Source organism: Vulpes vulpes, chromosome 11 (genome assembly GCF_048418805.1).
Source record: "Vulpes vulpes isolate BD-2025 chromosome 11, VulVul3, whole genome shotgun sequence".
Taxonomy (NCBI): domain Eukaryota; kingdom Metazoa; phylum Chordata; class Mammalia; order Carnivora; family Canidae; genus Vulpes; species Vulpes vulpes.
This window is the reverse complement of record NC_132790.1, coordinates 21261729-21283547: the sequence shown is the minus strand read 5'-3', so window position 1 is coordinate 21283547 and position 21819 is coordinate 21261729. Positions and strand designations below refer to the sequence as shown.

General features: G+C 39.1%; 1 protein-coding gene across 1 annotated transcript; it reads left to right on the top strand.

The window, feature by feature from the left end:
- Positions 1-9327: 9327 nt before the first annotated feature.
- LOC112911792 (olfactory receptor 52B4-like) lies at positions 9328-10290 on the top strand. Its single transcript, XM_025988465.2, has one exon. The coding sequence runs from the start codon at positions 9328-9330 to the stop codon at positions 10288-10290; it is 963 nt and encodes a 320-aa protein (XP_025844250.2).
- The last annotated feature ends 11529 nt before the right edge of the window (positions 10291-21819 follow it).

The window sequence follows — 21819 nt, the reverse complement described above, 5'->3', positions numbered from 1 at the left end:
AGGAATTAGCCCAGCCCGATGTCCTCTACCAGTGGAGGTGTTCAGTGAATGACCTTACACAATAAGGAAAGACAAAGTTCTTCCTGGGATTTTGTTGGTGAAATCTGGAGAAGGTTGTCCAGTTTGAGATTTGGAGGAATGAATTTGCAGCCCTGACTCTCCTGGGGGTTCTGGGGAGAGTGGCCTTGATGTTTTGGACATAATGTGGTATAGACTAACCTGCTATGATTAAATATGATCAAATACTAAAGAAATTCATTTCTTATAAAAATCAAACAGGAGTGTAGTTAGTGCCATGTAGCACTGTTCCATATGGGTTTCATGCACCAAGCTTTCTTCATCTGAATCTCTGCATCCCCAAAGATAGTATTGTCCTAAGCATCAAGCCAGTAGAATAGTTTAAAAAAAAGACCCAGGGAGGCAATTTGCTTCTTAAATTCTTCACTTATATATGAGATTCCTAATTTCTGCTCACTTTCTATTGCTGAGAATAGCTGTGGGGCCACATCTAACTACAAAGAAAAGTTGTAAACTTGGCTAACCATTTGCAATTTCTTTTCTTTTTTGTTTTTTAAAGATTTTATTTATTTTATTTTTTCATAGAGACACAGAGAGAGAGAGAGAGGCAGAGACACAGGCAGAGGGAGAAGCAGGCTCCATGCAGAGAGCCCGATGTAGATCCAGGGTCTCCAGGATCACACCCTGGGCTGCAGGTGGCACTAAACCACTGCGCCAATGGGGCTGCCCACCATTTGCAATTATGTACAATCAAATTTCAAAGGAAGGAAAATGCAGATTTTTGTGGAGACCTAGTAGTCTGTTACATGGGACACAATGAGTGCCTGGAATCTTAGGCAATTCCTCTTTCTCATTACAGAAGATCCAGGACCTTAGCTTTTTCTGGAACTATGTTTATTCCATCCTGTAGCCTAAAATTCATAAAGAAAAGGGGAAGAGATGAGATGTTTTCCTGTCATACACATGGACATGGGCTAAGTAACAACCATCTTTTTAAAATTAAAGGCCAAGCTAAGATCAAATGGTAATAAGTTAAAGAAACAGAACAAGAGGAATGGAACTGGTGGATAGTATATTAAGATTTTCAGGAGGTTGAGGGACAGCCAAATCTGGAATGTATGCTCTGATGTGAATGGACTCCTGAACAGATTGTAAATGGGTTCTGTCTCTTACCTTGTCACTTCCAGGAAAGACCTCTGTGGAGATTGAAGTACTGAGGGGTGAGCAGAGGGGATTGGGTCTCTGGTCATATATAAAGATATGAAATATTCAAAAGGAACTAGAGGAAGAAGCATGGATGGACAAAATTCTTTTTTTTTTAATTTTAATTTCTCTTTTTATTTATTTTTTAAAATTCAATTCAATTTGCCAACATATAACACCCAGTACTCATCACATCACATGCCTTCTTTAATGTCCATCATTCAGTTACCCCACCCCCCCACCCGCCTCCCTTTCAGCAACCCTATTTATTTCCTAGAGTCAAGAGATTGTCATGGTTTGTTTTCCTCTCTAATTTTTCCCCTTTCTGTTTCCCCTCCTTCCCTTATGGTCCCTTTCACTATTTCCTATATTCCATATGAGTCAAACCATATGATGATTGTCCTTCTTAGATTGACTTACTTCACTCAACATAATACCTTCCAGGTCCATCCATGTTGAAGCAAATGGTGGGTATTTGTCTCTTCTCTGGCTGAGTAATACTCCATTGTATGTACATAACATCTCTTCTGATGGACAAAATTCTTAAACAAGAAATAGATATTCATTTAGTTACTGAATAATGGAGTTAAAGGGGAAAGAAATAGGGTTAAATAGACAAGGATTTGAATATCAATAAACTATTAAAGTGTTTACTGAAAGAAAATAAAGAGGTCAAACTTCCTCTAAAGTTATTGGTGCGATAATTCCATATCATAAAAAGTAAAGACTTTACTCACCAATAACGATAAAATAGTTGATAAGAGGAGGACAAACTTAACATTAGTTATACTACTGTTATAGGAAATAATACCAAGAGATGTTCTTGAGATGAAAATGTAATAGCCTGAAGATCTCAGGGCCAGCTATTACTGCAAGAAACCCAGAAGTAGAGCTGCCTTTTTAATCTCTCTCCCTCCGACCCACATACAGAGGCCACATATTTGTGACTTTTCAAACCTGCACATGCCCTACTCCACAATACCGTGCCTAAATGTGTTATTTCCAATAAATGAATTGTTAGCATTAGTGCACCAAATAATCATGTTTCCATTTGAATAGGAATTAGCAAATATTAATCCCATTTTAAATCGGGACTAATTTGAACATCCACATATGTTTATAAAGACCATGTATGAAAGACTCACAGCTAATATCATCCTCAATGAGGAAAAACTGCTTTTCCACTAAGGTCAGGAACACAACAGGGGTATCCCTCTCACCACTATTATTCAAAGTAAAAGTATGAGTTCCAGGTGGGAAATATATATATATATTTTTAAGGCAAATATGTATTGGATAGAATACGTATAACATAGAAAATATTTAGCAATATTTTCTGATGTAATAAGAATATCTCTGCATTGAAAAATGATTTTTATAAACATTTTATTTTGACCCTATTGTCATATTATTCCACATTTACCTGCTTTACTAAAAAATGTACTTCTTAAAAAGAGGAATGTCCTCTTCCCTTTGTGACCATTGCTGAAGCACCAGTGGCCAAAATGAAGTTCAATCCCTTTGTGACTTCTGACCAGAGCAAGAACTGTAAATGTGGCAGCCTGGGTGGCTCAGCGGTTTAGCGCTGCCTTCAGCCCAGGGCGTGGTCCTGGGGACCTTGGATCGAGTCCCACATCAGGCTCCCTCCATGGAATGGAGCCTGCTTCTCCCTCTGCCTGTGTCTGTGCCTCTATCTCTGTGTTGTGTGTGTGTCTCTTATGAATAAATAATTTAAATCTTAAAACTGTAAATATGGCATTCCCACATTTGTAGGAAGATCATGTCTTTCCAAAGAGCTGAGAAAGTAGTATGATGTTTGATCCATGCCCATCCGAAAGGATGATGAAGTGTAAGTTGTGTGAGGACACTACAAAGGTCTGCAAATTGGTAAATTTACAGGAAGAAGTATGTCATCTACATTGAATGAGTACAGTGAGAGAAGGTGGATGGCATGACTGTCCATGTGGACTTTCAACCTAGCAAGGTGGTTATCAGTAGACTAAAACTGGACAAAGACTGCAAAAATATCCTTTAATGTAAAGCCAAATCTTAATAGGAAAGGAAAAGAACAAATATAAGGAAGAAACAATTGAAAAGATGCATAAGTAATCTTATATGCAACTTTGAATAAAAACTGTTAAAATGAAAAAAAAAAGGAATACAAACATGTTTTCTCATCAAGACATTATTTTAAAATGCTTAGTTGGGAAGATGATTTATAACATGCTCTATGAAAGGTAAGATTTCAAATGATTGGGATCTAAGTACAGGCTCACCAACCAGCCAAAGAAAGAGGATATTCCTGGCAGAAAAAAATAAATGAGGATAAGGACACAGAAATAATAGAAGCACCCAGCATGACTAAAGAGTGCTGATTTGCACTGTGTCTGAGAAACAGTTATGAAAGATGAAATGGGAAATATTGCTGGAAAGATAGGCTGCAGTGAGATGCCTAACTACCTGAGGTGGGAATTCTTGAAAAACGCTATGAATTGGGTAGTGAGAGGTTCCCAAATCCCATTCCCTGGCATCATCCAATGCCAATCAAACATTCTAAAACTCTACCAAACTGTCCCTGACTGGGGGATCACCAGGCTTCAGGGTATCCAAGCACCTTAAAAGTTCTATCCAGCAACTTAAGTCATATATTCTATCATTCAAATAAAGGTTATTCATTCAATCATGTTTCATTCAATAAATATTGTGTGCCTATAGTATGCCAAGAACAGTTCAGGTTTATGCTATGAAGAAGCAACTCAAGAAAAGTCCTCGCCTTTATGTCCACTGGTATGCTTCTGTTGTCTTTCGTGTGATCTCTCTCCACCTGGTCTCTTATTTGTTTGTCTAGCCTGAGCTTTTTAAATGACTGCTGGCTTCCCCAAGGGGGCAAAATAGAAGTTGCAAGGTCCAAATGCCTGGAAATTCCCAGATCATTTCAATCCTATTTTATTGGTCACAGCAAGTTATAAGGCCATCCCAGATTCAAGGGGCTGGAGAACAGACTGCACCTCATGATGGGTGAAGTTGGCTTGTGTGTGCAGTAGAGGAAAGAATTATCGGCAGCCGTTTTTGCCGAGGGGCCAGCCACACTTGATAAACTAGCAGAGTGACGAATAGTCAAAAGCTTGATAACAAACTCTGCTGACAAGATCTTGAGAAAAAAGACACTCTCATACATTGTTAGTGGCATTGGGGAAAGGTACAACCACATTTCTCCTTTAGTATCTAACAAACATACAACCACATTTCTCCTTTGACCACCATAGTTATATTTCTTCTTCTTTTTAAGATTTTATTTATTTATTTGGCAGAGAAAGAGCACAAGCAGTGGGAGGTACAGAGGTAAAGGGAAAAGCACTGAGCAGGGAGCCTGATGTGGGGCTCGAACCCAGGGCCCTGCAATCATGACATGAGCTGAAGGCAGACTTCTAACTGACTGAGCCACCTAGGCACCTCTGATAGTCATATTTCTAATAATGATCCCTAAGATTTATCAAAAGTACTTTCTAACTAAGATGTGAGAGGAAAAGAAAAAAAAATGAAGAGACCCTCAGTTATTGGTGGAACAATGTCAGAAGATCTAAAGTATGCAGTTGAGATCCCAAAATGACATGAGAGACTGGAGATAGGAAATAAGTTTAGAAGTAATAATTACTGACATTTTCCAAATTAGGTGAAAGTCATAAATTCACAGATTTAAAAAGCTCAGTGAACTTTATATACAGAGGATGCAAATAAAGCTACGTCTGGGTACATCACAATCACACTAAAGAGGTAAAGGGTCACCTGGGTGGCTCATTGGTTGAGTGACTGCCTTCGGCTCAGGGCATGATCCTGGGGTTCTGGAATCCAGTCCTGCATTGGGAGCCTGCTTCTCCCTCTGCCTATGTCTCTGCCTCTCTGAGTCTCTCATTAAGAGAGAAGAAAAGAAAAAAAGGAAGATGAAAAAAAAAAAAAGTAAAAAAGAAAAAGAGGTAAAGTAAAAAATCTTAAAGGCAGGCAAAGGAAGCAGAGAAATGATAAATGTCTAAGGTAGCTGCAGGCCCCCGCCTGGAGTGCCCCCCGCCCCAGCCACTCCTCCTTGCAGGGACTCCTGGCCCCTCGCATATCCACGTCACGGAGTTGGGGAAAGCCGCCGAGCCCTTTTGGTGGAAGTCGGTGGAAATCAGCACAGCAGTGGAGGAAATCCCCGAGTTACAGCAATTGGATCCCTGCGGTGACTGGGGGAAGGCTGCCTAGAACTTGCAGCCCCTGCACTCCTCAGAAATACCCATTCCCACTGTGAATCACTGCACAGCTGAGAGGGGCTGGAGCATTCAATAGCCCGTTTTAAGGTCTCAGGAACACAAGGAAGCTCTTCATCCTGCGTGGATTCTGCCTTTAACCCTTGGGAGTGTCCTCTAACACATCCGCACCACCATCCAGGCCCAAGAAACCAAGGCCAGAACACAGGTCAAGATGGGGTTTATTTTCTCAAAATCTATGAATGAAAACCTGAAAAACCAACAGGAGTTTATGCTTATGAATGCTCGACTCCAGATGGTGATGCTGTATAGACAATGGCCTCTCTGGAGATTGGCTGTGATTTTGTCTTTTTCTCCGTGGGATTCTGTATTGTTTCTAATAGACTACCTGGAAGAGGTCAGGGAATCCCTGAATGAGTGTCCTCTCATCACTACGAGTATTTACAATTTAAGCAAGTGAAAGCTGTACTAACATCTTGAAATAAGAAGTAACAGAACTACTGTTCTGAGGCAAGCAAGAGAGTACAGTGTCTGCTTTGTAGAGAGTCCTGTGGCAACAAGGAACCCCAAATGTAAAGCAGGTAGTGAAGAGGGGAGGAAAGCCGCCAACTGCATCCGTATGTAGGATGAGCAAGTGGGAGTTGGCTCCAGAACCAGAAATGACCAGGAAATGCCTTGACTAAAAGAGGCAGCATGTCAACCTGAGCTCATCAACAGTGGGAGGATCTTGGATTTACCACGGCTTCCACTTAACCCACTGAAACTCATTTCTGCTCGGTCCCCATCCCTGCTACTTCTCTTAGCCTCCCTCTGTCCCTCCCTCATAATCATTCTTCTGAAGTTTTATTGCGGTAAAACAAATAAAAATTCATCATTTTAAAATTCAGTGACATTTACAATATGTGCAACCATCGCTACTATTTAATTTTTTCATCAAAAGGAAACCCTATGCCCATGACACAGTCACTCCCATCACCCCCAATCCCTGGAAACCACTAACCTGCTTTCTGGACTTGCCTGTTCTGGACATTTCATATAAATGGAATCATACAATAAAAAAAAAATGTCTAAGGTAATCAAGACTCACACCTCTTCCACTAACTGTTAAGTGTGTTAAGAGTATATGAATGGTTATATACTCTTAGGCAATAGTACAACATCATTATTCATGATTCTAAAATTTACAACTTATTAAAATCCAGAGGATAAGTATACCTAATTCTTTTTATGAGGAACAAAACTATAAATAGAAATCATTAGTACATATTATTTATAAGTTTTTATATTCCCTTTGTTTTGTTTTGTCTTAAGGATTTTATTTAGTCATGGGAGACACACAGAGAAAGGCAGAGACATAGGCAGAGGGAGAAGCAGGCTCCCTGTGGTGAGCCAATATGAGACTTGATCCTAGGTCCCTGGGATCACCACCTGAGCCAAAGGGAGATGCTCAACCACTGAGCCACCTAGCTGTCCCTATGTTCCCTCTGAAAATGAGTTAAATATTCATTAAATAGGCCTCTAGCAAGGCTAGATTAGGTGGAAAAAATTTTCCTATCAGAGAATCTTGAGAAAAGCAAGCAAGAAGAGGGTCAGAAGGAAGGGAGGGAGATGGTAAATGGTTTTAGAGACCCAGCCCTTTTGGGAATAAGGCGAGGCTGGTGGAGACTGGCTCTGTCCCTGGAGCCCCAGTGTAAGTAAATGTTCCCTCCAGGGTTCCACAAAAGAGTATAAACAGCTCAACTCCTAACCTACAAGCTGAATTTTATTACGGATCTCATATCATCTGCTCCTGGATGTTCAGCGTAAGGCTGGTGAGTGAATTAGATATCTAGGAGTGGTGAAGTTTCCAGATTGAGGTAAGGACTGGACTGGTGTTCTGTCCCTGACAGGCCAGAGGTGACAGGACCCTTAGGGGCTATTGATACATGTGGACAAGGAGTGGTAAAGACCAGTGGCACAAATCTGTTTGGTTCTAGCAGATGTGGAAAGTGAGGTCTGGGAGGGGAGCTGGGGATGCATGGGCCAGATGGAAGTTCCTGAGGGGTGACAAACCAGGAAAAGCAATCCTATCAAATGGTAGATGCCTAAATAATTAGACTGGAGATGAGAAAAACAGAAAATGCAGTTACTTAGACTATGGAAATGCATTTACTTACCCCTCCTGAAAAATCAGGAAAGGAGCTCTGAGAAAGGCAGCAAACTAGTCAACTCCCCCAAGCCGGATATTGGAGGGGACTTTGGGGAAGGACCCAGGGCATCTCTGCAGGTGTGAGAACTCGAAGCCAATATTCCTCCACAGAAAGAAAAATCAAGGCACCAAAAGAGGGAGCTGGAGTGGAAGAAATAATGTTATCAAGTATAAGATTTATCTTAGCCCCTGAGCTAGATATTTTAAGATGCCTCTTCATTTAATATCTTCAGAAACCCCGGGAAGAGGATATTTTATTATTGGCTTCATTTCTTCTTCATTCTGGTGAAAATGGAATTAGACATAGCTGTCTTCTCAGGGGGTACCCTGTGAGCCCATTACACCTGGAAAATTTTACTGAACCCATCTGCTTCCATACCGACCACTTTCTCAGTCCATAAGCCCAGTTAGGACAGATGCCTGAAAAATAGCCTGTGCTCCAAATTAGCTTGCTGAATAATTAAGCTAATGAATGAAGAAAAGTTAGTGAATGCTAGGAAGCAAATGGTAAAAATTACGTGTTAACTTCTATCAGGAGAGTCTTCCAAATATCAAGTGTTCCACACCCGCCCCTAGAGATAATGTTTTTCTTTTTCAACTTTCAGTCATTTATTTTTTTAAATTCTTTTTAAAAAAAATTTAAGTCCTTTTTTAGGCGTGAAATGGAGGCCATATCTACTTCCTAGAGTGGATGTCTGCTCCCTACAGGGAGAGTATACAAAACGCCACATGCAACGTGCATACTGCAGTCCCTGACCTAAAATGATGATTAGGAAATACTAGTTTAATTCTTCTGTGACCATATTACATTCAGATCTATCCTATTCCTAGGACACAACTTACCTCTTAGTATCCAATTTCTCGGCAATTACTATTCCAATAAATCTTCAAGACATATAATGGCTGCCACATGGGTGAGGTCTAAGTATGAAGTTGTGATCAAGGCCCTTCACTGACTGTGCACCCCTTCTGGCCTCTTAAGCACTTCCTATGCACCTGTCACCCAAGGCTAGAAATGTTTCATAAACGTACTGTGCATGTTTATGCAGTATATTCACCTTTTCTTATGCTGATTCTCTTCTGATAAATTAGTCAATTTCAAGTATCTTTTGCATTCTTCCTAGTAATGATAATGAGTTTTTCTACTTATGTATAATCCTCTATTTGAAAGTGAGATACATAGAATAATATCTCTGATTTTGATTTGTTGGAGGTGAGTATAGTTGGTTGTCACTCATTGAGGCACACACCATATCCTTCATCTTTGCATATTTTCTTTTTTTTTTGCATATTTTCTATTTGTATGTTTAAGAAGATGAAGAGTATGAGATATGCCAACAGTTCTAATATTCACAAAGGATATTAGAATAATTCCCCTTAAGAATATATTAAAAATAATATGCATTTTCCAGGTGCCTGAGTGGCTCAGTTGGTTGAGTATCTGCCTTAGGCTCAGTTCATGATCTCAGGGTCCTGGAATTGAGCTGCATGTCGGCTTTCTGCTCAGCAGGATTTGCTTTTCCTTCTCCATTTGCTTTCCTCTGCTCATGGTCTTTCTCTCTCTCTCTCTCTCTCTCTCTCTCTCTCAAGTAAATAAAATCTTTTTTAAAAAAAAGTATGCATTTTCATATCTTTATAAACAGAAAGTGAGATCCCAGATCATCTGCTCCAGGCATGACTGTCTTTAACCACACTGCTGTTAGTCACACGGTCTTCCAGTTGTTGGGTATCCCTGGGCTAGAAGACCAGCACATGTGGATTTCCATCCCCTTCTTCATTTCCTACGTCATTGCCTTGCTTGGGAACAGCTTGCTCATCTGCATTATCCTCACAAAGCGCAGCCTCCATGAACCCATGTACCTCTTCCTCTGCATGCTGGCCAGAGCAGACGTTGTCCTCTCCACGTGCACAGTACCCCAGGCCTTGGCCATCTTCTGGTTCCATGCTGGGGAGATCTCCTTGGATCGCTGCATCACTCAGTTCTTCATCATGCATTGCACTTTCATATCTGAGTCAGGGATATTGCTGGTGATGGCCTTTGACCGCTACATTGCCATATGCTACCCACTGAGATACACCACTATTCTTACACAAGCACTGATTGGGAAAATCGGTGTGACTGTCTTTCTGAGAAGTTTTTGTACACTTTTCCCCATAATATTTCTTTTGAAAAGATTGACTTTCTGCCAAAATAATACCATTCCACACACCTTTTGTGAACACATTGGCTTGGCCAAATATGCTGGTAATGACATTAGAGTGAACATCTGGTATGGATTTTCCATCCTAATGTTAACAGTGGTTTTAGATGTTGTGCTAATTTTTGTTTCCTATGTGCTGATTCTCCATGCTGTCTTCCACATCCCTTCTCAAGATGCTCACCACAAAGCCCTCAACACCTGTGGTTCCCACACCTGTGTCATCATCCTTTTTTATGGGCCTGGAATCTTCACAATCCTTACTCAACGGTTTGGACGCCACATTCCACCTCATACACACATCTTGTTGGCTAATGTTTGTATGCTTGCCCCACCTATTCTCAATCCCATCATTTATGGGATCAAGACCAAGCAAATCCGGGTGCAGGTGGTTCATGTGTTGTTCACAAAGCAGAAATCACTTTGGTTTAAAACTTGAGTTTTGGAATCTCTACCCATCTGTGAAGTGGCCTCTGGAGTGGTCAATTGCAGATAGCTCAGTGAGTTCTGTCTCTGGAGCAAGTTCACCAGGGAGGTTGCAGGATTACTCCTTCATTGTCAAAACAACCTGAGCATAACGCCTTGTTGGACTGAGCAAGCCTGCTCCCACAAAGACCCTGGGAAAGGATGCACTGATTTTCAGAGATCATAGATATTTAATGACTCTAGCATGATCTTTATAAATAGATGAAGTGAGAGCAATCCTCTGGCCTGGGATTTTTGTTCCACCATTCCTCAGTGAGTTTCTCAAGCTCTGAGATGTCTTGTGTTGTCTCCTTAATGCCTTTCATTCTGGCTAACGACGTTCTTAGAATCAGTGATTCCTATGTTTTGTAGTTATTAGTCCTATTACATTATAATTTTTTAAAAGATTTTACTTATTTATTCATGAGAGACACAGAGAGAGAGAGAGAGAGAGGCAGAGACATAGGCAGAGGGAAAATCAGGCTCTATGCAGGGAGCCCAATGTGGCACTCGATCCTGGGACTCCGGGATCATGCCCTGAACAGAAGGCAGGTGTTCAACCACTGAGCCACCCAGGTATCTCTACATTATAATTTATATCTTGTCAACATGCATGTCTGTAATAAGAGAATGTAAATGAACCATGTATTTTTTACTTAGCAGAACAGCCCCTGAGGAGACTGAGGGGATTGAAATTGGTCCCTCCTGTGTTGGGGGGATGGTGAGGAGGGTGCTCTTCCAATCTCAATGTCAGACCATGTTCTTCAGTGATCTTCTCCTCAGTGGGGCATTCAAGGCCTTTAATGACCTGACTCCTGACCTCCTTCACTGCAACACTGCCCATGTCACCTCTAAGCGACCTGAGGATCAGACTCACCAGGATATTTAATGCCTCACCTTTTCCAGATCATGCCACACTCTCCGTGTCCTTGTTCTGCCTCGGGATACACCCCCCATGGGCTTGTGAAAAACTCCTATTCCTCCTTCCATATCCACTTCTCATATTATCTGCTCTGCCACTTTCTCCAACCACAGCTGTTTTCCAATGTGCTGTTTAGTTGATTTTTCCTCTCTGAGGAAGATAACATTAGTCCATGTTTCTTGTTAAATATGTATTTTATTAAAAAGCTATGTTTCCTGTAGAAAATATTAGAAATTATGAAAAAAGACAAACATGAAATGGAACTCATAAGCTCATAAACTTACAGCTCCCAAGCAATTTTATAGTTAAAGTTTTGTCTCCTATAGTTATACATCTATATCTATATACTTATATATCTACATCTGCATCTGTATCTATATCTGTGTCTGTATTTTTTCTCCATCTCTATCTATAGTTTGATCTACTCCTTTATCTACCTGGAAAATATTATCATATGATACACATAAATTTTTGATGGTACTATGTATATGGTCTGTAACTACTTTTCCAGCAGTACTTGTTAACATTGTTTCTAATACATATACATTTATATAATCAATTACTGTGCCTACATAGTGTTTTACTGCAGGGTTTTACTATATTAAACAAAACAGTATTTTTTAAGCCCTTTTTGCATGGCATTATGACTGTATATCTCTACAAATTTAAGACTCAATTCTACTTGCCTCTTAAGTACACAGTCCAGATATGGTTAGATAAATTATTTGTAAATATTGCCTTTTAATATAAGATGCAAATGCTCAACGTAAGATAAATGGAAAAGAAAAAAGTATAAAGAAAATCCCTAGTTAGGAGAAAACCACTGGTAACATTTTAGTATTTTGCCCTATATTCATTGTTCTTTGCATATATTTTTTCATACATTTTAAATATTACTGGATATTTGGAGTTTTCTGTTTTTAACTATATATACAAGGATTCTCTGCATAAATCTTACTCTGGTGTTTCAGTTTTTATTTTGAGGATGGAAACCTACAAATGCTATTGCAGATTTTATATATGTTTTTTGATGAGTTCTATAAAAATGTACTCAGAAGGATGCATAATCTATCTCTCTAACAATGGAGTTGAATATTTTTCTTTAAAAGGACAAAAATATTATACTGCAGTTTTTACTTATATTTTTAATTGTTTTGAGGTTAAATATATATTAGATAACCAATATATCATCTTATGAAGTAATAACTACCATTTACATGTTAAAATTTTTATGTACATTACCTCATACCCCTTTCATTTGCACTTCGTAAAATAGTTCTTACAGATGAGGAAATGGAAACTCTACCAAGGAAAATATCAGAGGCAAAAACAAATCTGTTTCTTTTTTATTTGTTAGGTTTGTTCTCTTGACTACTAAATCACCCAGATGATTTTAACTGTCTTTCCTTTGGGCAATTTAACTCTTAAAAACTTTATGTTGTCCTTATCACTTTTTATGATTTTAAAAAAAAGCATCACAATGATATATTTTCACTCTCATATTTAAGTATTTATCCAGTATATTTGTCTTTTATTTTTCCCATTTTATAATCTGATTTAGATATTTAATGTGTTTAACTATATTAATAGCTATGTGTATGTCACTTATGTCTTTTCCCCTTGCTTAATCAGAAAATTCACCTTAAGCTAGGATTTGAGTATTTTTCACATAATTTCTCTATTTTTACTTTCTAATTTCTAAATTAGGATTATTATATAAACATTACATAATTCTTATAAGGATTAAATAGCTTATTATATGTAATGTGCTTAAATTGGCACTAAGGATATAGTGTTATATATATTTGCTATTATAAGTATTACTTTTTATTTTAATTTTTCTTAAGATATCTTTTCTCACATTTAACACTAATGAGACATCTTTTAATTTTGAAATAATTAAACACTCACAGGAAGGTTCAAAATAACTACATCCTGGAAGGTCATGTTTATCTTTCCACTAGTTTTCCCCTGTGGTAACATCCTGTGTAACTAAAATACAATTATCAAAATTGTAAGGTTGACATTGGTACGAAACCATAGAACTTACTAGGTTCCACCCATTTTACATGCACTACTTGTGTGTGTCCTTGTGTGTTGTGATTCTTTGTGTTTATGTATAATTCTAAGTAATTGACTTCATAGATTCACAGAAACTCCACCACAATTAAGATACAGAATTGTTCAATCACTACATATGGTATCATTGTATAGCTTCACTCACACCCTTCTCTCTCCATATCTAGCCCCTGTCAACCATTAATTGGTTCTCTATCTCTATAATTTTGATACTTCATGAATGTTATGTAAATAGAATCACACAGCATATAACCTTTAGAGACTTTTTTTTATTATTATTTTTGAAGCTCAATTTGTCAACATATAGTATAACACCCAAGGCTCATCCCCTCAAGTGCCCTCCTCAGTGCCCATCACCCAGGTACCCCCAACCACCTGCCCAGCTCCCCTTCCGCAACCCTTTGTTCATTTCCCAGAGTTAAGAGTCTCTCATGGTTTGTCTCCCTCTCTATTTTTTCCCACTCATTTCCCCTCCTTTCCCTTATAATCCCTTTCACTATTTCTTATATTCCCTGTATGAGTGAAACCATATGATATTTGTAAATGACATATCACATAAAGGGCTAGTATCCAAGATCTATAAAGAACTTATTAAATTCAACACCCAAGAAACAAAAAATCCAATCATGAAATGGGCAGAAAACATGAACAGAAATTTCATCGAAATAGAGACTGGGTTTGTTTCGCTCAACATAATTCACTTTGGATTCGTCCAAATAGTTGTGTATATCAGTAATTTTATCGTTGTGTGGAATTCCATAGTATTCTACAATGGATGTACAAAGGGTGTACCATAGTGTTTTTAAACTTTCATATGTTAAATGGCATTTGGTTTGACATTGTTAATAAATTAGGTTTTAATCCTAAAAGTAATGGACACTCAATGAAATGTTTTACTTTCAATACTGGCATGATCATATTTTCATTGTAAAAGATAATTTTGGTTATTCTGGGAAGAATGTATGTTGGGTAGAATGTGTTAACCAGGAGAATAATTAGGAAGCCATAGGGCAGAAAAGGAGTGATGCTGGTATAGAAAATGATGTTGGAATTTGAGAGAGAAAAAAATAGATGGAGTTTTAGATATATATAATGAAGAGAATCTAGCTTCTGATGGCATCTGGAGGGTGTGTGGCCCTGTGTATTTGCATGGGTTTGTGTAAGGGGCAAGTGGAGAGAGAGCAGTGCACAGGTTCTACAGCCTGAGGTGTCTTTCCTCTCCAGCCTGCCCACAGAGCCCACATTCATTTTTAATCTTATGTCTTCTTGAATCTCTGAATTGACCCCATATCTAGGCTTCCAGTAAGGTCGTTCCTGGCTATGTAGTTTGTGTGAGGTCTAACTGTCATATGGATCTGAATAAAGGCACATTTCAGAGTGAAACATAGCTTATACCTGGTGACCTACTTACCTAAATCTATAACTACTGTCCATTGATTTTATCCTGGTCTCCATTCTTTATGATTTGAATGAATCAGTTTTAGAATTTTACTTGAAACATTGTTACCTTAGTTTTATTTCAAGAAATAGAATAAGTTGATTTTAAAATCACAGATAATTTTAAAATTTCATCTGATTGTAAAAGAATTCTTCATTGTAAAAAAATCTTTATTCTAAAACTAAAACTTTATTCTTACCTTATTCTTTACTGCCTTTTTAAGCAAACTGAACATAATAGTTAAATGATTTGATATTATTTATTCTAGATGTAGAATTTTAAAAAAAGTATTGACTTGTGTTCTCTGAGCTTCTTAGATCTCTATTTGATGTTTATTTTTATTTTTTGGAACATTCTTGGCCATTTTTACATCAAATATTTCTTGTGATCCTGCTCCACTCTCTCTTTCTTTTGCTAGTATTCCAATCATACATATATTACATAAAAAGAAATTGTCACACAATTCTTAAATACTTTTTTTTCCCATATTCATTCCTTTTTGTCTTGGATTTCATTTTGTTATGGGGAAGTCGTTGGACATATTTTATGATGGTTCTTTTACCCTCCCTCTGCCAGAGAAAAGATAGGATTTTTTTTCCCCTTGGCTCTTCACTAGCAGATCTGATTTGGTTTTCTTGGAAATAAATTCCAGGGCTGTGTGGTGGTCCCCTAGGGCAGTTTATCTCAGGAATTTCTCACTCTCAAACTATCCATACCCGGCCTCCAGCAATTCATTAGAATTACCATTTTAATGCACCTATTAGTTTATGATTCTTTTAACTTCTCCAGGTAAGCAGATGGAGGCTGTTATTCTCTGCGCTTACCTGTCATCTGTCTCTAGATACCAGGGTAGTGGTTTATCCTGTGGCCTCAAGTGTCTGTTGTTGCATCCAAGAAAAGTCATGGATGTTCAGTTTGTTCAGCTTTTTCTTTCATTATTTTTTTGAGTATAATCAATACACAACATTACATTAGTTTCGGGTGTACAACATAGTGGTTGCAAAAGTGTATACATTATGCTGCACTCACCACAAGGGTAGACACCACAAATGTCACTGTGCAACTATTACAATATCGTTGACTGTATATTCTTATGCTGTGCCTTTTATTCCCATGACTTATTCATTCCATAACTGGAGGGCTGTATCTCCCACTCCCATTCACCCATTTTGCCAACCTCCCATCCCCCCACCTTTCTATCTGGTAACCATCAGTTCGTTCTCTATAAAAGTCTGATTCTGCTTTTTGTTTGTTTACTTGTTTTGTTTTAGATTCCACATGTGAATGACATCATGGTATTTGTTTTCCCTAATCTGACTTATCTCACTTAGCATAATACCCTCTAAATCCATCCATTTTGTCACATGGCATTTTCTTATGAGGTCCTCATCTGTTTACCTATTGATGAATACTTAGGTTTGCTTTGATATCTTGGCTATTGTATAATGCTGCAGTAAACATAAGGGTGCATATATCTTTTTGAATTAGTGTTTTCATTTTCTTTGGGTAAATACCCAGTAGTGAATTATTAGGTCTTATGGTAATTTTATTTTTAATTTTTTAAGGAACTTCCATACTGTTTTCCACAGTGGCTGCAACAGTTTGCATTCCCACCAACTGTGCACGAGGGTTCCTTTTTCTTCACATCCTCTCCAACACTTGTTTCTTTCCTTCTTGATTCTAATCATTCGGTTCAGCTTTTTTCTTACTGTGAAGTTGGAAGTATTGACTTTCAAGTTCTTTTTACATGTTGGAACTAAAACTGCAAGTCTCTGATATTCTTTTATAATACTCAGTAATTCTTTCACTAGAAACTTTTCTCTCTTTGTCCAGCTAAGTGTCTGTTTTTCAGTTTGCTTGTTCACATTATGACTGAAAGTGACAGAGGAAGGCTCCAGAGTTCTGGGCTGGGCCCCCTCAACAGTGGTATATGTGGGTCAGAGTTGCTTTTCTCCATTCCTTTCCCATTAGGAATGAGGTAAGGCCTTTCTGCACCTCCAGAGAGAGAGGTCCAATGGTGTCGTCATACTTGGTAAGATCCCCAGGTCTTTCGTCATTTCCACTGCTATCTCTTCCCAAATTCTGCACTGAGACAAGTGTGGAGGCCAGGAAAAATTAAGGCCATCCCACCTCAAGTTTAGCATTAGCACAAGTACAGCCATCTTAGGCCCCTGTGAATAAGAGCTGAACTTTACGGAAAAACTGCAGGGAATCCCATATCAGAAAGACAACAGAGCCCACGCCAGTGGTAGAAAGTCCCATATTAGAATGAGAACAGAGCTCAATGTCCTTAAGCCCCATATCAGAACGTAAACAGAACTTGAGAAATTCCTCTACCCCTTCTGAAAATCCCCTAGACCAGCCTATAAAAAAACCCAGCTGTAACCCACTTTGGGGTCCAAGTCCCTGCTCCGCTGTGTGGGGTATACTTGGACCCAAGCTCGAGCTTGTAAATAAACCCTCGTGTTTGCATTGGTGTCGGCTCCTCGGTGGTTTCTCAGATTCGTAATCTTGGGCACAACGACAAGTAGAATTAATGAGCTGCTTGGCCAAGTAGTTTCTGCTCTTGTCCTTTCTTTGCCAGGAATTTTTCAAGTCTCCCAGCTCCTGGTGACTTTGAGGGAGGGGATGTAAAGTCAGACACATCCAGTGTCTCTGTGGGTACACACACACCTTTAACTACAGCACTCATCCATGGAAACCAACAGAAATCAGCCTCTATCGGTTTCCTTCTATCTGTTTAGTCCCCTGCTTACGAGTCAGTTTATTACTACCCCGTGGCTCTGGCTTTTGAATTATTGAGTGTTGTTGAGCATAATACTCAGTTAGCAAGTATTATCGAGTATCCCTGAGATAACTCTTGGGATATTCAGATCTTTCATTCTCTGAAATTCCCAATTCCTCAGCTCAAGATGAGACAGTTATAGAAGAAAAAAAAAAAAAAAAGACTTGAAATAGCAACCCAAACAAAACCATCTGCTAGCTAAGGAAGACACTTTTCAACAGAGCCCCTGGCACTAAAAAATGGCACCCTCTGCTGACAAGACCATAAAGCCTGCAATCAGCTTCCAATTTTCCCACTTTCAGGAAAAGAACAGAAAGGATCTGAATTCAAAATAAAAAATCCGGTGGGCACAAAGTGTGGATTCTCACCACCCAGGAATCAGTTCTAGGACTTTCTCCTTCCCATCATCTCCAAAAGTGTATGTGACATAATGCCATCTTATATTTCTGGGGCCTTAGGACTACACTGGGTCATAATTAGAGAGAAAGAGTCCACCATGAAAGTTTGGGGATGGGTTGGGAGGGTGGCTCAGGAGCATAAGGAGCCTTCAATCTGCAGGACTGTGCGTGGACAATGAATGAGCAGCAGGAACTACAGCCATCGCCAAATGGCAATCAGAAGTTTCTCAACCCTGGGAACCTGAGATCCTCACTGGAATAGACACAGGATCTGCACTCATTTGTGTGTGATTCTAATGATCTTCCCTTTTGTCTGAGGATGATGCTGGGCAATCTCTCAATCCCGACTTCACCCTAGATCTGTTTTGTTTTGATGATCTCAGGACCCTCAACCTTTTCCCTCTGCAGTGCCCCTCCCAGGCTGTGCACCTTCCCAGGGCAGGTCTCATCTGGTCTCCCTAGGGTGGGAAGAGAGGAATTTTTTTTTTTTTTTTGCTCAGTGTTCCTGTGCCGCTGAGACCCTATGGGGGAACGTACTAAGGTACTCCTAAATGCTTTAAATTATTCTTGAGAATATTGGAGATTTAAAAACAAAGGTCATTATTGTCTTCAAGTTTTTTGGTTGGGGGAGGGGGGACACCTCATAATCCAAAAGTAAGTGTTAATTATCTTTCTTCCAGACATGCTATTATGCCAAGTAGTCATCTTTAACACACTCATAAAATTTTAGAATATTTATATTTAATGTGGGACATTCTTACTGTGTCGTAGGAAAGCTAAAGCAAACAGATCGTGCTTTGCAGGTGGTGTCTGTGGCCCTACATGTGTTCAGAGGCCTCAGATTTTCCTCTTCATTTAGGGAGCATGCCACTCAGTACTGATGAGTACAAAAGATTTGAACTGTCTCCTCCCCTGGCTGATGGGCTGGAGCTGTATCCATGGAGTGTGGAGTCTGAGAGTCTGTGAGTCTGCACTGTGCTGTGTTAGTCCACCTTACAGCAGTGTCCTTCCTCCTGCTCCTTCCCTTCTGAGTCATTTACTCTCAAAGGATCACTGGCAGGTATCACAAGTGGAGGTAGGCTACAGCAGCACATGGTCTTCTGTAAAGCTGGGCCAAGGATTTCGGTTTTGGAATGCTATCCCAGCCTCCTTCTGTCCCCAAACTGCCATCTTCCCTCATACAGGGAATTTGCTTGTTGAAAGAATATACTAGTGTATAAAATATATACACTAAATTTCAGTAGGAAGAATTAGATGATCATTTTACACAAATGAACAAGGCAAATGAAATTGTGAATGAAAGTAGATCATTACAGATAATTAAAAATGGTAAACAGAATTACACAATTCTATGCTAGTAAGCTTTAGAATTCTGCAAAAAAAATTAAAAATGCCCAATATTCAAAAAACAATCAGAAAAGCTCCATAATGAAATAAAAATTAAAAGATGTACACAATTATCTCCATGTGCAGAGGGCCTTATGCATACTGATATTTGCGGAGACCCAGGCTTCCAAGTTACTTCTGCAAGTGAAAAATTGCAAAGCAGAGAGTCCTGCTGCGCCCTGCCATGGGAGAGTGTGGATACCTTGGTGATGGGATTATGAGGTTCCCCCACTCCCTCAACCAAATAACTTGAAGACAATATCTGGGAAAGTTAACACTTTACTTCTGCAGTGGTATCTGTGTAGTAGTTGTCATTCTTTTCCAAATAACTCCCAGCTCCCTCCCTGCCTGTGTAAATGGGTCTTAATGATGCAATGCTTGTTCACCTTTTGTGGTCTCTCTTTACCTAGAGCTCCAAGTACAGTGCCATGGAGCTCTTTGCAGGTTCCTGAATATTCCAAACTTGCTTATCCTTCCATTCATGTCTCCTGGAAAAACAGCTGACAGTGACATGCCAGACAAACTCTTGATGCCCTAAGATGAGTTTCCAAAATTGTCAAATTTTTCTACCTTTAATATATTACAAGTTGTAGATGGTTGTTAAGAAAATAATAAAACGATAGCAAAGTCAAAGCATGGTTGCAAGCCCATTGAACTCATAGACAAGTCAGGTATACGGAAAATAGAGGGAAAAAAACCCAAGTGAATAAAATTATTGATGAAAATTGGATGTTTCCCACACAGAACTGATAGTGTTGAGGTAATTTACATACCTAAACTAATGATTCAGACACCTAAAATAACAAATCTGTCTAATGACTAATTATCTGAATGATGTTAATTATCAGTATTGAACTAAGGATAAGCAAGCCTAAATAGGTAATTTATTGACTCCTTAAAAGTGGTCAAAGCATATGTCTAAGTGTAATAGATACAGCTATTTTAATGGGAAAGTTGTTAAAATTTCAAACAATTATTTGTCTTTCTGCTTGGGGGTGGTCTTTGGGCACCAGGTCTGAGTCAGATGATGAGAGAGGGCTGAAAGAACAATTACACCTTGGAAAGCAGTTCCAGGATTTCCTTGAGGAATACAACACAGAAAATTAATCCATCAATTTATTCTTCTCATGTTATCTTCATGGAGGCACAATATATGCTGAGATCATCCTGAGCCCAGAAAAGGTGGTAACTCCTGACAGGAACACCCTTGATCAAGATGACTTCCTATCAGAAATGGTGTCAAGGTTGTCTCATTTTCAAATCAGTCCTTTCTGACCAAGGCCCCCAAAGGCCCAATTCACCACTGAAGGTGGTGTTTCTCAACCTGAGACTCACATAAGAATCACCTGGAGAGACTACATCAAAATAAAAAGCTTTTGCACACACACACACACACACACACACACACAAAGCTTTTGCACAGTGAAGGAAACAATTTACAAAACTAAAAGGCAACCTAAGGAGGGATATTTGCAAATGCCATATTTGATAATAAAAAGCTGGTATCCAGAATATATAAAGAAATTACAAAACCCAATACCCCCTCAAAACAAATAATCCAACTAAACATTGGGCTGAAGACATCAGTGAACATTTCCCCAAAGAAATGTTCTCTCAACCTCAGCAATCAGGACATTTTTTTGTTTGTTTTGTTTTGTTTTGTTTTTGTTTTTATTTTATTTTATTATTATTTTTTAAAAAATAAATTTATTTTTTTATTGGTGTTCAATTTGCCAACATACAGAATAACACCCAGTGCTCATCCCGTCAAGTGCCCTCCTCAGTGCCCGCCACCCAGTCACCCCCACTCCCCGCCCTCCTCCACTTCCACCACCCCTAGTTCGTTTCCCAGAGTTGGCAGTCTCTCATGTTCTGTCTCCCTTTCTGATATTTCCTACCCATTTCTTCTCCCTTCGCCTCTATTCCCTTTCACTATTATTTATATTCCCCAAATGAATGAGAACATATAATGTTTGACCTTCTCCAACTGACTTACTTCACTCAGCATGATACCCTCCAGTTCCATCCACGTTGAAGCAAATGGTGGGCACTTGCCATTTCTAATGGCTGAGTAATATTCCATTGTATACATAAACCACATCTTCTTTATCCATTCATCTTTCGATGGACACCGAGGCTCCTTCCACAGTTTGGCTATTGTGGACATTGCTGCTAGAAACATCGGGATGCAGGTGTCCGGGCATTTCATTGCATCTGTATCTTTGGGGTAAATCGCCAGCAGTGCAATTGCTGGGTCGTAGGGCAGGTCTATTTTTAACCCTTTGAGGAACCTCCACACAGTTTTCCAGAGTGGCTGCACCAGTTCACATTCCCACCAACAGTGTAAGAGGCTTCCCCTTTCTCCACATCCTCTCCAACATTTGTGGTTTCCTGCCTTGTTAATTTTCCCCAATTTTCTCACTGGTGTGAGGTGGTATCTCATTGTGGTTTTGATTTGTATTTCCCTGATGGCAAGTGATGCAGAGAATTTTCTC